The 14,914-nt window shown below is 41.7% G+C and overlaps 1 protein-coding gene across 1 annotated transcript; it reads left to right on the forward strand.

Moving 5' to 3' along the window:
- Positions 1-3,721: 3,721 nt before the first annotated feature.
- On the forward strand, positions 3,722-14,871 carry LOC125529689. Its single transcript, XM_048694117.1, has 19 exons — positions 3,722-4,181; positions 4,388-4,459; positions 4,608-4,814; positions 5,575-5,656; positions 5,762-5,941; positions 6,022-6,180; positions 6,279-6,449; positions 6,917-7,004; positions 7,115-7,173; positions 7,402-7,467; positions 8,118-8,495; positions 8,590-8,679; positions 8,763-8,867; positions 9,028-9,146; positions 10,903-11,101; positions 13,674-13,814; positions 13,928-13,987; positions 14,096-14,146; positions 14,376-14,871. Exons 1-19 carry the CDS (start codon positions 3,967-3,969, stop codon positions 14,445-14,447), a joined length of 2,514 nt encoding a protein of 837 aa, XP_048550074.1. The 5' UTR covers positions 3,722-3,966; the 3' UTR covers positions 14,448-14,871.
- Positions 14,872-14,914: the final 43 nt, after the last annotated feature.

The following is a 14,914-nucleotide window of genomic DNA, read 5'->3' on the forward strand; positions in this document are numbered from 1 at the left end:
GGAACTCCTCGTGATGTCTGGGATCTCATCCGGGACTCCGAACAACTTTTGGGTTACCGCATACTAATATCTCTATAACCCTAGCGTCACCGAACCTTAAGTGTGTAGACCCTACGGGTTCGGGAAGCATGCAGACATGACCGAGACGTTCTCCGGTCAATAACCAACAGCGGGATCTGGATACCCATGTTGGCTCCCACATGTTCCACGATGATCTCATCGGATGAACCACGATGTCAAGGACTTAATCAATCCCGTATACAATTCCCTTTGTCTAGCGGTACGATACTTGCCCGAGATTCGATCGTCGGTATTCCGATACCTTGTTCAATCTCGTTACCGGCAAGTCTCTTTACTCGTTCCGTAACACATCATCCCATGATCAACTCCTTGATCACATTGTGCACATTATGATGCTGTCCTACCGAGTGGGCCCAGAGATGCCCAGAGATACCTCTCCGTCACACGGAGTGACAAATCCCAGTCTCGATTCGTGCCAACCCAACAGACACTTTCGGAGATACCCGTAGTGCACCTTTATAGTCACCCAGTTACGTTGTGACGTTTGGCACACCCAAAGCACTCCTACGGTATCCGGGAGTTGCACAATCTCATGGTCTAAGGAAATGATACTTGACATTAGAAAAGCTTTAGCATACGAACTACACGATCTTGTGCTATGCTTAGGATTGGGTCTTGTCCATCACATCATTCTCCTAATGATGTGATCCCATTATCAACGACATCCAATGTCCATGGTCAGGAAACCGTAACCATCTGTTGATCAACGAGCTAGTCAACTAGAGGCTTACTAGGGACATGGTGTTGTCTATGTATCCACACATGTATCTGAGTTTCCTATCAATACAATTCTAGCATGGATAATAAACGATTATCATGAACAAGGAAATATAATAATAACTAATTTATTATTGCCTCTAGGGCATATTTCCAACAGATAGAAGGAAGGATGAGGCTGAATTAGTACTAGTATTTATCTTGGCGAAAGTTAGGTGCCATGAACACGTAATTCCTACAAGAGGTAGCATTCTATGAGTTGAAGCAAAAAAATAACTTTTTTAGGAGCTTCGATAAAACCCAAAACATCCAAAGAACCCTTAACTTCACTATGCTCCCTAGGACTGGAGAGATGAGAATCGTTTGAAGCCAATCGGTTTTGTTGTGGGGCTCGCTGGTAAGGTGGGATTTTAAGGTGTGGACCACAGGTGTTAGGGAGAGGAAGCGGCAATCTCCCACTGGCAACTGAGTGGAGGAGAAAGCGACACACAAGTAGCAAGATCCTCCACATCCGGCACGATCCCTATGATTCCTCAGTCACCACGCCCGCCCCTCCGCATTCGAGCCCGAGCAGCTAAGCCACAGGTGCTCCTTGAGCCCCATGGTTCCTCGGCGGCCGCTACGCTCGCCAGTCCGTGTTCGAGCCCCATGGGTGGCGAGATTGTCAACCTGGTCGTCATGTCCTTCTGGCACAACATGAATTGAAAGCCGGGGATGAAGACCCCGAATGTTGGCGTGATGGTCATGGTTTGCGAGCGGATGTCGTGTTTATCATGTATAGCGCGGGGGGAGGGGGGAGGAAGTCGTGCGGCACTGGCCTTTTGTCGGGCTGGGGATGTTAGGGCGGCGACCTCTAAGGGCGTTGTTGGTGGAGCACAGGGCACGTCAGAGTGTTGGATGCCGGGGGCGACGTCCCTAGGTAACTGCAGTCCTCGAGGGGTCGGTTGCTATAGATGGTGCTGACCTCTGGAGGTGCGCTTCACCACCTACGATATTTGGGTGGTCCATTCCTGATCCTCTCATAACAGTGTGGTTCTCTCCCCTGCATGGTTGGTGGTCTGGTGGTGCGGTGCCTTCAGGTCCATTGGTTTGCAGGCACGTATAGTTGAATGTCTATCTCAATTTTCGTTGCCTTGGCAACTGGTGACGGACTTTGTGCCCTTTTGTATCTGATTTTTGCATAGTTTCTCCTAGACCGAGCAACTATCTTCTTTTTTATGAAATGCAAGAACACCATGCCCCTCTCAAGGTGTTACTCCATTTTTTTTAGAAAATTCTCCAAATTGAACTAGAATCATGGATTTTTGTTTAGCTATTCAAAATAGAAAAATGACAAAATTGCCCATCTCAAAATGAGAATAATGCGGACAATTTGATGAAATGACACACTTTTCATAGGACTTTGATCTAGTGACACATCTTTACTTTTTTGTTTGATTGAATCGTAAACTTTTGATTGGTAGCTGGATAAAAGGCATAAATTGACTAGGACAATATTCGTGCGCTGCAACAGGATATAAATATTCTACTCCCTCTGATTCATAGTATGTTAAGATTGTGATTTACTTGCCCAAATTAAAATGATTGTCTAAATAAATGTTCATTAAATTCTACCCGTGATTTACCTTATACTAGTTTGAAGAGAAGTTTGATAAGTAAATTAAGGTGAAATTGGTGCAAAAGTTAAGTAAATTGATGTGACTGAGCGGCGTACTAGGAAGGTGTGGTCAAATATGGCATGGTGAAAAGAAAAACATGGAATACAAGTCGGTGAAGTTACATCGTGCGAGGGGAGGACCGGTTGACTAAGAGTTCTGCCTGACAGAAATAAGTAGTAGAGATTGCTAGCTGGATAAAATGACCCACACATCAGATTTTTAAGACGATTATGCCAGTAAGTTGCTTCATCTGGTTCGAGACCTGCCTGTGTGGCTTCGCTAAAGCCGCAGCAAATGGGCCAGCGCAATTTAGCCCGCGAGCGAACTTTTTGTCTCTTCAGTTTTCTAGTCATTTTTCACCTGAAGAAACCGTTTGTTGTTTTAGGAGCTAGATATTTTTTAAACCTATTAATAGTAGTATTTTAGAAAATTCATCAGTATGTTTATTATAAAAATAGTTAATGTATATTAAAAAATGTTCAGTGTGTATTAAAAATGTTCATCATATAACTAAAAAAATATTTTATATCAAAAGTGTTAAATGTATATAAAAATGTTCATTGTATATTGAAAAACATTTAGTTGTATTTAAAAGTGTTCACTATATACTAAAATAGTTCAGTGTGTATTTAAAAAATATGTTTGTCATATATTGGAAAAAATCATATATTAAAGTATTCAATATATATAATGTTAATGATAACATTATATATTAAAAATGCTTAGTATCTATTTAAAAAATATCCACTGTATACTATAAAAGCTCAGTGTGTATTTTAAAAATGTTGGCTGTATATTGAAAAAACATTCACAGTATATTACTAAAACAATGAAAAAAGTAAAATTTGCAAGAAATCGAAAGAAAAACTAAAATCTGGAAAGAGAAAAAAAAGCAAATAAAAGACCCCAAATCAGAATAGCTGTTACCTGGGTCGGCCCATCTGAAGGAGTTTTCAGCGAAGCCTCAACTATATGATGCACGTGGACGTCATATAGGAGTGATCATCTGGTTCTATCGAAAGTCAACGACCAGAAGCAGCCATCAAACCAGAGCGGATGAACAACGCTTCCACCTCGCCCACTCGTCGTGCTTCCTCCCCGGTGTGCCGCTCGTTCTCCCGACGTCGCCTCGCCGTGCTTCCTCCCAGAAACGCCGCCCGTATAGCTGGGCCCTAGGCAACCCAGGCCACGGCCCGGGACGTGTAAAAACATAGCAGCCCACTAGTTTGCCCTCTGCCTGGGCCCTGGCAGTCAGCCCACAAACTAAACGTCGATCTCTCTCTCTAAAGAAAAAAAGACTGAGCTGAAGGAGACACCTGCCCGACTGCCGCCGTTCGTCCAGCCGGCCGCCGCCCGTCCGCCCGACAAGCCGGCTCGGCGCTCGTCCGGCGGCCGCACCCTCCCACTCATCCAGTAGCCGCGGCGCTGCCTTTATTCCAGGAGGGGCGCCCCTGCCGAGCGGTGAAACCCCACCCTGCCCAAATCCGTCGCCAAGCCACTGGCGTCCCCGATGGAGACATTTCCGCCGCCTCCGATTCCTCCGCTGCCCGCGAATGTCTCCTCCGCTCCGCCGCCGCCGCCGCCGCTTCTGCATCAGCAGGCCGGGTCTGCTCCTGCGCCGGCAACGCTCCTGGTGCGGCACCTCCCAGAGGCGATCACTCAGGACATGCTCGCCGGGCTCTTCTCCCGCTACGGCGCCACATCCTTTCGCCCATGCGGTGGAAAGTACTCACCTCCTCCCTGTCTGTCACTCCTGCTTTCTTTGGTTCTGCTCTACTGTTAACTCTTTTCATAAGTTGTGATTTACCTAGCAGAGTTCTTTATGTATACTATAATCTCAAAAGTTCTTTGGGTATACTGAGATTTGTCTGCTCGCCTAGGTAGCATATGGTATTTTTTTACTGAAACTATTTTCATCATGACATTGACAGGTTGAGGAACTGTGCGTTTGTGGATTTTAGGGACGAGATGGCGGCCAATCAGGCGCAGTCTCAGTTGAACAGGTTCATTTCCTCAAGCATACGTTCTGCTTGATTACTTGTAAATTTTCTTTGTTCGAGCCAGCTAATAATTATGGATTATCTCCGTGATCTTAATTTTGTGAGTATCTGTCCTTCGTTATTTTCGTTTGCTAAGGGCTGGTTTTGGCAGGTTGAGGCTCCTTGGGAAAGTACTGATACTCGAGAGAGCAAACCAGCCAAATGCCAAGAATGCGAGTGAGAAGCATCATGAGCAATTAGCTCGTGGGGTGCCTCAAGTGCCAAGTATGAATTCCCAAAATCAAAAGAGTTCTACATCAACTGCCGAACCGATCGCTTCTAGGCTTGGTGTGGACTATCCATTTCCTCCTCATCTCGAGTATGTTAGCGCCATCATAGTTGTTTCACTCATTATCTTCCAACATCTTCCTTTTCTTGTGATCGCTTAAGCCATTTCATGTAGCTAATTGATATGTTGTGTCTTACTCGAAATGAAGCTACATTGTTGGCTGTAAAATATCATTTAGTAACTGAAGATGCGAACTGCTATCTGCAACTTCACCTTTGTTTTTGTAGTACTTCTCTTTTCTAATATGTAAGGCATCCACACATTCAAACATTTAGTTTGACCAAGAAAAGGGTGTACCCAGTGCTGAAAGCTCCCACACGAGGTAGTTTTATATTGGTCTAATTGTTGATCAAATTTTAATTTGGAATTTGTGGGCACCTTATATCAAGAAGCAGGGAGTACAATAGTACATTGTATCTCTAATTGAAAAGCTGCCTTCTTTTTCCTGTTTCAATAAAATGCTTGTCTCTATGAGAAGTTAGTAGCTCAATTTACCACTACTGGATTTATGACCTTTATATACAGGCCGTTAACAGTGCAAGTGTTTATGGCCAATTTGCTTATATTATCCAATTGGAAGTAACGAAATCAATCTAGCAAACCACTTCCAAACTATGAAGTTTTATATCCTGACCGAGATGCAATTCTGACTTCTGAGACTCCATACTCCGTAGTTCTGCAATGTTTCATAGTTTTCCAACGAGATCAACCAAGTGATCTGATTCATGCTGGCAGTCCTAATCCTCCATCTTACTTGACAATGTGGATCATGCTCTTTATTTGTTTTTAGGTATGCATATCCACCACCAGATGGAAACATATTGAACAATATTGTCAACTCTCTCATTGCCGTTCCCCGATTTTACAATCAGGTTTATTAGAATTTCAGCCTCGTGAACTACTGATACAATTTGCAGGGCATTACTTTGGGCATTCAGCATGAGCAAATGTATTTGATTGATGTATTTCTGTAACAGGTGTTGCATTTGATGAACAAGATGAACCTTCCAGCTCCATTTCGGATGGCATTGCCTACTCCACCTCTACCATCACAAGGGCCTCTTCCTCCTCCCCCTCCACCACCGCAGCCTTCTATGACAGAGAAACTTCACTTGGCTGATTTGTCTAGTGATGAGTCTGAGATGGAGTCTTCTGATGTTCGTGCCACTTCTTGTGTTTGTATCTTTCAGTTTGTAGTATCTCTGCCAAAAGTTTATGCACACTATATATATTACAGGAAGATGTTGATACAAGGGAAGTCAAGCGCGCAAAGCATGAAGCTATTGTTGGTCCTGCAGTTGATAGAAGTGTCGCTCATGAATCGGTCGGGGTGAAACCAGTTGCATTAGTTCCCAATGAGCTTCAAGTAATAAAAAAGAAAAACCCAGTACTGCAGGTGAAGCATTTTTCTCAAAACTCAAAAGTGAAGCATTCTTTCCCAGAACTCAAAAGTTGAATTACCTTTTCATTCTCTAATGCTATGGTTCTATGCAGATAAAAATTGTCCCTAAGGCTGCTTATAAGGAACTTGCTGATCGGAGTATTATCGACAAGGAATTGGCCTCTAGAGATGAACAACTTGAAGAAAAACATTGTGCCACACCTCAGGAAATAGAGAAAGAGAAATTACCGACGGAGGAGATTTTGTCCCTTCCCATGTTCAAGGTAGATGAATTCAGTATTTTGTGTCATTTGCAGAGACATTGTGATTACTTGTTGGTCAGCCTGAACATCTCGAGGTTTTAGTGATAATGATATTACCTTTTAACTTCAAGATGATTATAACCAATGCACAGTATGTGTACTATCATCTGTTGTTCACTTTATTTTGTCCTTTGTATCTTGATGATGAGATGCTAATAATTGGCAGAACGATTCCTATTAGCAGATTTTAGATGTAGTTTCATAAGCTGGTGCTGCTAGGTGCTATGTAGTGGGGTCTATTATGTCACTATGACAATGATCAGAATAGAGATCATCATCCGCCCTTCTTTTTTTTACGAAAACAATGGGCAAATGCTGATTTTTCGCAAGTAAATATTACAAAATTTCCCTTCTGTTTATTGAATAACATAGTACAATCTAATTATGTTTTGATGCCTCACTGGCACATGCTTGTGTCTGTTTTGCAGAATTACACTCCAGGGAATCCTGCCAGTGTATTATATATTAAGAACTTGGCAAAGGATGTTGTTCATGATGACTTCTACTATGTCTTTGGTATGACCCAGGGAGGCTGAGTACCGCGTTTCTTGAAATGTTTATATAAGAATTCTGCACATTTTAGTGCCTTCTCATTTCCTCACATTGTTTCAAACTGCTCTTAACAGGATCTGTGTTTGAAAGCTTGGACGCTGCAAGATCTGGCTTAAGTATAAAGTTAATGCAGGTTAGATGTGTACACATGTTTTGCTTGTGCCATGATTATGATAAAAAGGGAACCTATTCATAAATTAATATCCAAAGTATGTTCCTTGCTCCTGCATCTGTGGATCATGGCAAACATTATCGAGAAAGCTGACATTTGTTTTCGGACCACATTAAAAAGTCTGCCACCATTTTGTTTCATTTTGCTAGTGCATCGTGCTGTTTCTGAAATTTTCTTATCTCGCTCCAGGAAGGTCGAATGCGGGGCCAAGCTTTTGTGACGTTTCCATCTGTTGAACATGCTCAACGCGCACTGGTTAGTGACTGCCGATTTTACCCATCAGTTTGTAGTATTGCACAAGAAAGCTAATGTATTGAAATACGGTAGAAACCCCATCAGCATACCCTCAGATCAAAAGCTGCTCACTGGACCCAGCACTAGCAGACTTTGTCTGCAGTAACAAAGTTATTAAGACCAAAAGGGAAAACATCTTACGCAGTTTGTTGTCAAGAAATAAGTTCTTTACAATTGGAGTTTCTTCTTTAATTCCTTATTCAGTCCTTGAGAAGCAGGGGTGCTAAAGAATAACGCCATTTCTGATTTTGCAGAATTTAGCGCATGGTTATGCATTCAAAGGCAAGCCGATGATCATTCAGTTTGGTAGGAACCCTGGTGCTAGCAAAGCGTCCTAGGAGGTTGCATTCTTTCCGATTCTGATTTTCTGTAAAGCTGTTAGAGTTAGCAACCAAGATTGTGGGTATTTTGTGCTGGTGCCCATGAATTGTTAAATTCCATGTGGTATATAACGGCACTTATCTTGTTGCTAGAATTTTAGGTAAGCAACAGCATTGGTTACTTCGGTCGGTTACCATATCTGATGTACCGCATCTCTCCATGAGAACAAATTCTGTACCATTCTACGGGTTTTTTTCTTCAAATTATTTTTATATTTCATGAAATCTCAGATCAATAACACTGTGGGACGATTTGGAGGAGAGGGGGAAATGAGGATGAGAACAATTTGGAGCGCCCTTTATGGCCATAGAGGGTCGGATGACAACTCTGTTAGAGTGACCTTTTTGACAAATATCAAGGGTTGGAGTAGAGCCCACATATTCAGGTCTGTACTTATCCTCATTTCCCCCTCTCCTCCAAATCTTCCTTGGCAAGACTCCTCCAACTGTCCAACACACGCGCAATCCTCAAACCCTAGCTCCTCCGATCCAAACACCTCCTGGTCCCTCGGTCCATCCACCATGGCATCGCCTGCCGGTGATGACAGCCACCTCTTCGCCGGTGTCCACTTCCTCCTCATCGGTTTCGACTGCGTCTCCGTGTCGCAGGTGCGTGCGGCTTCGCCTCCCCGCCCTCCCACTTCGCCACGCGAACCTAACTCTTCCATCTTGGATACTAACTTCCGGTGGTGCGTTCCTGTAGTACCGGTCGAAGTTGGTGCAGAGCGGCGGCACCGACGCCATGCAATTTGGCGGCGGGTGGACCCACATCGTCGTGCGCGGCCTTGTCTACGTGAGTCTGGCTTTACGGATCTGCGCTCATCGATACTTTTGGTGCTTTCTTGCGGATATGGTACTGATATTGGCTCTGTGCAGGATGACCCGGTCTGCGCGGTGGCGCGGGCGCAAGGGAATAAGGTTGTCAGCAAGATGTGGGTGGATGATAGGTTGGATCAGGGTGTGCTTGCCGATGCTGATAAGGTCCGTTTCTGTGCTAATTGTCTACTTCTATATTTGCGTACCATGCCACAAACTTTCTCAGTTGTTGCTACTCTTGTCGCAGTAATGTAGTTACTTTTGTGGTCACAGTTCTGCCACTGCTCGAGTTTCCTGAAGCAGCAATATTTGTTTCCTTTGCCAGGTTATTTATTGGCCAGCCAGAGATTTGAAGGGAATACCTGGTAGTGGCTCACTGCAGATTTGCTTGACGGGGTACCAAATGAAGGACCGCAAAGATATAATGGTAACTGCTTGCCATTTGTATCCTCATATCTCCTAGTCAAAACTCTGAAACATGGCAACCTTTAGTTAATTCTTCAAACATAACATATATACAAATGTGAAGTTTTGGTCACATTGTGCAGTGATTTTCTTTGACTTTCATGCAATCAGGGGAGAGATACTTTCCTTTTCTTTCTCTACAAGGAGAGATACATGCAATCAGGGGAGAGATACTTTCCTTTTTCTGGAGGGCCAAGATCGGAATTACGAGGAATTAGAACAAATGCACCTTATATTGTGGAATTTTATCAAAAAAACAAATACACCTTATATAAAGAAACGGAGGGAGTAGTTGAGTTATTGGATTTTGTGGTTTACTGGTTATATATATCTTGACTTATAATGTACTGTGTTCCTTTTCGTTCTTAATGCAGAAAATGGTATCTTTGATGGGTGCACAATTCTCCAAACCTTTGTTAGCACCCTCAGTCACTCATCTTGTTTGCTATAAATTTGAAGTTTTGTTGCTTTTAGCAGACAGTCAGTGCCATAATTATGCATGGATAGTTCATTTTCGTTTTGTTGTTTTTCCTTCCGCGGTTCTTCGTTGCTGTTTCTTTGTAGTAGTGAACATGCATTTGCAAGCGCTGACATATTTTTTTTATTTCCTACTGTTATTGGTAGATTTTTGTTTTAGATGTGATGTTAGTTTTGTTGCCAAGAATTTAACTCTATGGACGAGTGGGAATCTTATACCCAAATTGACATTTTGGCGTCAGTGACATTTTTCCCTCATGTTTGTCATCACATTAGGATTTTGGTGAACTAGTTCGTGTATAGAAGTCGTATGATATCTTGAGTTTAAAACTTAAATGAGCAATAATTAAAAATAATCCCAGCAACTTGGCTTCACGTTTTAGGCTAGAGGGAACCAAGACTTAAGTGGCAATGTTGAAGTAAGAATCTTTGATGTCATTTGGTGGTTGAACACATAGATGGCATCGCAGTGTGAGTCTTTGCTTTTCTTGTCTTTATGTGACCCATATAAAAAGTTATCTCATGATCATACAGCCTTTGGCATGAGTGATGTACCAAATGGGATGTGTTTTTGCTCCTGATCTTTTTCCCTTTTTCCAGTTTTGTTTTTTGGGCCTTTCTAGTTTGAACTGCTGGTTTCTGATAATACAAATCGGAGAGGAAATTCTCTTTATAGAAAGAGAGTGTTGGTGTACAGTGATGAACATATGAGAAGTTTTAATATGTGCGTGTATATGTCATGATGCTCTTTGCATAGTCTAGAAAGCCTCTGGTGAAAAATAGGCTTCTCGGTAACTTAAAATAATTCACAAGATGCCTATCGAATGTATGTTTCGGAAATTTCTATGTGCGTGTATATGTCATGATGCTCGAAAGTTTTTGTATATGCTCCTTAAATGCAACATCACAGTTCTTCAAATGAACTAGGTGAGAAGTACAAGTGTGCCGAAAGGTTGGGCATCAAGATTGTTAATCACTGTTGGTTGGAGGATTGGTATTACACAACAGCTTTTGTTTATAATATAAGCTCACATATTAAATATCATTATATTGCTGATTTTTCCTTTATTTTTATTCGGTTTTGCTAATTTACAGTCGGCTGTTTTGTAATTCGCTGACGTTCGAATTTCTGTCTGTTTGATCTCGCGTCGAGATTCGCGCTCGGTCCTGCTCTTTTGTGCTGGTTTTCGGGTCGCTTTTGTTTATCAGGCGCGGTTTTTCTCCATCCGCCCGTTTTTCCTTGACCCGGCCGAACCAGTGGGCACCGTAGGTTTTTGTCCCTTTTGAATTTGGAGCGGGGTGTCGTTCCCCTTTCTCATTTGGATAAGGCAGAGGGAGTGAGAGCTCGAGCGGCGGCGGAGGGCGAGGCGATTCCCCGTGTTCATGGCGATTTGGAGTTCATCCGCCCTAGGATTTTGACGGCATCCTCTTCGTTCTCGTCGCCCGCGGCTGCGCTGGTTTGTTGCCCTGTCTTCTCGCGCTTTTGTGCTTGCTTTTCGTGGCCATGTAGTTCCAGATCTAGGTGATTTTTGGGTTCGCGGATCCGCGGGATGTGTATGTTTCTGGCGCGGTGTTCTCCATGCCCGTGATGTGTGTGTGTTTTGTGCGCGCGTGAATTTCTGGTAGGAGCCTTCAGTGTGCCACACGTAGTCTCCATGCCCGAGGTGTGTGTGTTCCTGCAGATGTGGAGGAGCGCCCGCCTTAGGGTTCTAGTTGTTGATGTGTAGGTATGCGTAGAGGATAGTTTTTCCTGCAGATGTTGTGGAGGTATATGTAGTTGGTGTTAGTTTTCAGCTGCGGATCCCGTAACTTGTGTCTGTAGTTCGAGTTGTGGCTAGAGCGCCTGAATTTTGTGATGTTTGTGTCGTTTTTGTCCGCTGTTGTTCATCTCGGTGGCTTACTGATCAACTCTATGTATTTTTTGTTCATTTTTGTTCTGCACTTTTCCTGAATTACATGCTTGTTTTTATGTATTTCCACCATGATATGAGTGTACATAATATCAAGGGTCTGCAGATTTATGTGCATGAAGTTCTGCTGTGCATTTTTCTCACCCTTTTTTAGTTCACATATATGCTCACTGTATTTTGTCCTGTAGAGGGTCACTGCTACCTTATGTGTCATGCCGTGGTCTTGTGTTTTTCTTGTGGATGCAGTCCAAATCCTGTGCCCTCCCCAGTTAGGTTGTTATTGTTGATGTGTATTTTTATGTGTCCTAGAGTTGATGTGGAAGTAGGCGTAGTAGGCATTTAAGTTTTAGTGGTGGATCCTATAGCTCCTGTCTCTGAATTCCGAGTTCTGGTTTGTAGCCACTGTAGGCCCTGAATTTTGGTCATCTTTGTAACGTTTTCTCGTCTCTTGCCCGTGGTTTCGTGGCTGTGTAGTCTCAGATCTAGGGGATTTTGTGGATCCGCAGAGTTTGTTTGCCATGGTGTTTGTAGTCTGCCGTGGTTGTGGCGTCGGAGGTTGCAGCGTGCCATGCGCAGTCCGCCGTGTCTTCCTTTTCCTGCTGTGGACGGAGGCCAAATTCCTCCTGGTTAGGATCCCATAGGACATTTTTTGGAGGCAGTGTTGTGGCTGTTTGATGTGGAGGTAGGCGTAGAATGCTAGATTTCCCTTGCTGTTGATGTGGAGGTAGGTGTGGTAGGGTTTAGTTTTGAGGGGTGGATCCAGTAGATGTTGAACTCTGAAGGATCGAGTTCAGTGATTTCGCGCTCAGCATAACCTTGTCATTGTTGATGTGGAGGTAGGTGTGGTAGGGTTTTGTTATACTGTAAATTAGTGTAACTGAGATTTTTTTCAGAGTTGGTCTACAGTTCCTATATAGAGCCTCTCTGCAGTTTTAAGTGTTTCAGTGTTTCTCGTTTTATAGCCTGAACCTTATCACTGTGTAAGCTTTTTCCCTCTAATTACCGTGGGGATAGCTTGTCTTTTTATCATTTTTCCCTACAGTCTCTTCATGTAGCTACCCTGTTGTGCATCACACAGTATTTTTCACCGGTAGTTACTATGTAGTTTTGGGTGGTAGTTATACCATAAATTACATAGTAATTTGACCGATAATTTCTGTGAAATTATAGTGTAATCCTATCCCATGATTTACTGTCTAGTTCGACCGATGTTTACTCTGTAGTCCGATGCCCCCTTTTTACACAGTAATTTGACTGATTTTACTGTGTAATTTGTGTGGTAGTTACACTGTAATCATATTCCATTTACACTATAATCTGTCGCGATTTTGCACAGTATTTTTTACCTCATAATAATTGTGTAATTTGTATTCTAGTTACACTGTAATCTGATGCATTTTTGCACCGTAATTTCTCCCGTATTTTATTTGTGTAATTTGCATGCTAGTCACCCTATGATTTATGCATGAGTGGCCTCGCCGTTCACCCCTTTTTGTTGTGCAGCCCTACAGTCTTTGATGTTTTTGTTGAAATCTGAATGATCCCATGACTTCTGTCCATCTATTTTCTGAACCTTACTAAGCAGTCGATGGATAAGTTTGTGCAATCTTGATTTTTGTGAAACCTTTGTGGTGCTTTTTGACCACTCATGTGTGGTGGCTGATGCTTGATCTGCGAGTAAGACCCAGTAAACTAGCAATATGTTTTTGGCAGCAGATGCTCTTGCTTCTGTGAATTACTACTTCAGAAGTTCTTTGGGAATTTGTCTGTCAATTTTGGTTCTGCTAATAACTCTGAGATTTTGTCTTCCTAGTTTGTTCAATATCATCATCACTGCTGTATCTAGTGGCGTGAGGCTTGTAAAATATCTATACATCACATTTTCTGTTGAAGGTTGTTTTGTCGCGTGCATCCAATTCACAAGCCTGCTGCCTTTGCATTGTAATATGTTGCGCTTTTGCACTGTAACTGTGTAATTTGTATGCTAGTTACATTGTAATCTGATGCGTTTTTACACTGTAATTTCTCACGTATTTATTGTGTAATTTGTATGCTAGTCAGCCTGTAATTTCTCTTATGTATATTTTGAGGCCCATTTTTTCTCTCTATTGTTTTTCAGGTAGTATCTCAATGGGTAGACTGTGGAAAGTCTCGCAAGGATGTTCCCCTAGTTTCTTCAGTCGAGAGTGCTGATTCTTTGAGAGACCCTTATGTGCCTAATGATTTTGCTGATGATGGTTCTAATGCTATGTCTTTGGGAGTTATTATTTGTCTTCTTATCTTCTTTCCATTTTCATTTTCATTTTCTTTTATATTTTTATATTTTTTATTAATTTTTGTTATTGTTTTTTGATATTTTTTTTCCTTTTGCAGGGTTGTTCTGGTGATGATGAAGAGTTTGATAAAACACTTTACAATTTCTATTTGAATAATGTAAGCCATTTTTTCATGTTTCTGGTGATGATGAAGAGTTTGATGTTTTTATTTCATATTTTTTCATATGTTGGTTTGATGATTTTATGTTTTTTGTTTCTTGATCAGAAAGTAAAGTACCTGAAGAGAAAATTATCATCTGCTGGCAGAAGGAATGTTGTAAGTCTTTTTTTCTCTTTCGTTAATCATTGGGTCATTTGTATGGTACCTACACTGTAAATTTACCTTATATGAACTGTAATCTAAATGCCCTTATTACTGAGTGATACTTAGTGTGAAATTTGTATGATAGTTACACTGTAATCCTATAATCATTGTGTAATTTTGTATGGTAGTTACACTGTAATCCTATTTCTTTCTTACAGTGTAAATTTACTCATATCTACAGTGTAATTCAAACGGGAAGTGGAAATTTACCCATATCTATACTGTAATTCGAATGCCCTTTTTTACAGTGTAAATTTACCCATAGTTACACAGTAATTTGACTGATAATTACCGTGTAATTTTGTATGGTAGTTACACTGTAATCCTGCACCTTTTTACAGTGTAAATGTACCCATACCTGCATTGTAATCTGATGCCTTTTTTTACTCAGTAATTTGACTGATAGTTACTGTGTAATTTGTATGGTAGTTACACTATAACCTTACACCTGTTTTTACAATGTAATTTTACCCATATTTACACTGTAATTCAAATGCCATTTTTTACACAGTAAGTTGATGATAATTACTGTGTATTTAGTATGGTAGTTACAATGTTAGTACACAGTAGTTACAATGTAATTACACAGTTGTTATAATGTAATTCCCCATATGTAATGTTACCCATGTCTGTATTGTGTAATTTGACTAATAATTTTATGTGTAATTTGTATGGTAGTTTCACTGTAATCCTATTTTTCCATTTTCTGCAGTGTAATTT

The sequence above is a fragment of the Triticum urartu genome, unplaced genomic scaffold, assembly GCF_003073215.2.
Source record: "Triticum urartu cultivar G1812 unplaced genomic scaffold, Tu2.1 TuUngrouped_contig_5774, whole genome shotgun sequence".
NCBI classification, from domain to species: domain Eukaryota; kingdom Viridiplantae; phylum Streptophyta; class Magnoliopsida; order Poales; family Poaceae; genus Triticum; species Triticum urartu.

Bases quoted from the DNA above. Each gene is read 5' to 3' on its own strand.
- LOC125529689 (XM_048694117.1), top strand. From the start codon at position 3,967: ATGGAGACATTTCCGCCGCCTCCGATTCCTCCGCTGCCCGCGAATGTC. The intron at 5,942-6,021 runs GTTCGTGCCACT...TATATATTACAG, and splicing joins CTGAGATGGAGTCTTCTGAT to GAAGATGTTGATACAAGGGA. The intron at 9,147-10,902 runs GTATCCTCATAT...CGGCCGAACCAG, and splicing joins ATGGTAACTGCTTGCCATTT to TGGGCACCGTAGGTTTTTGT.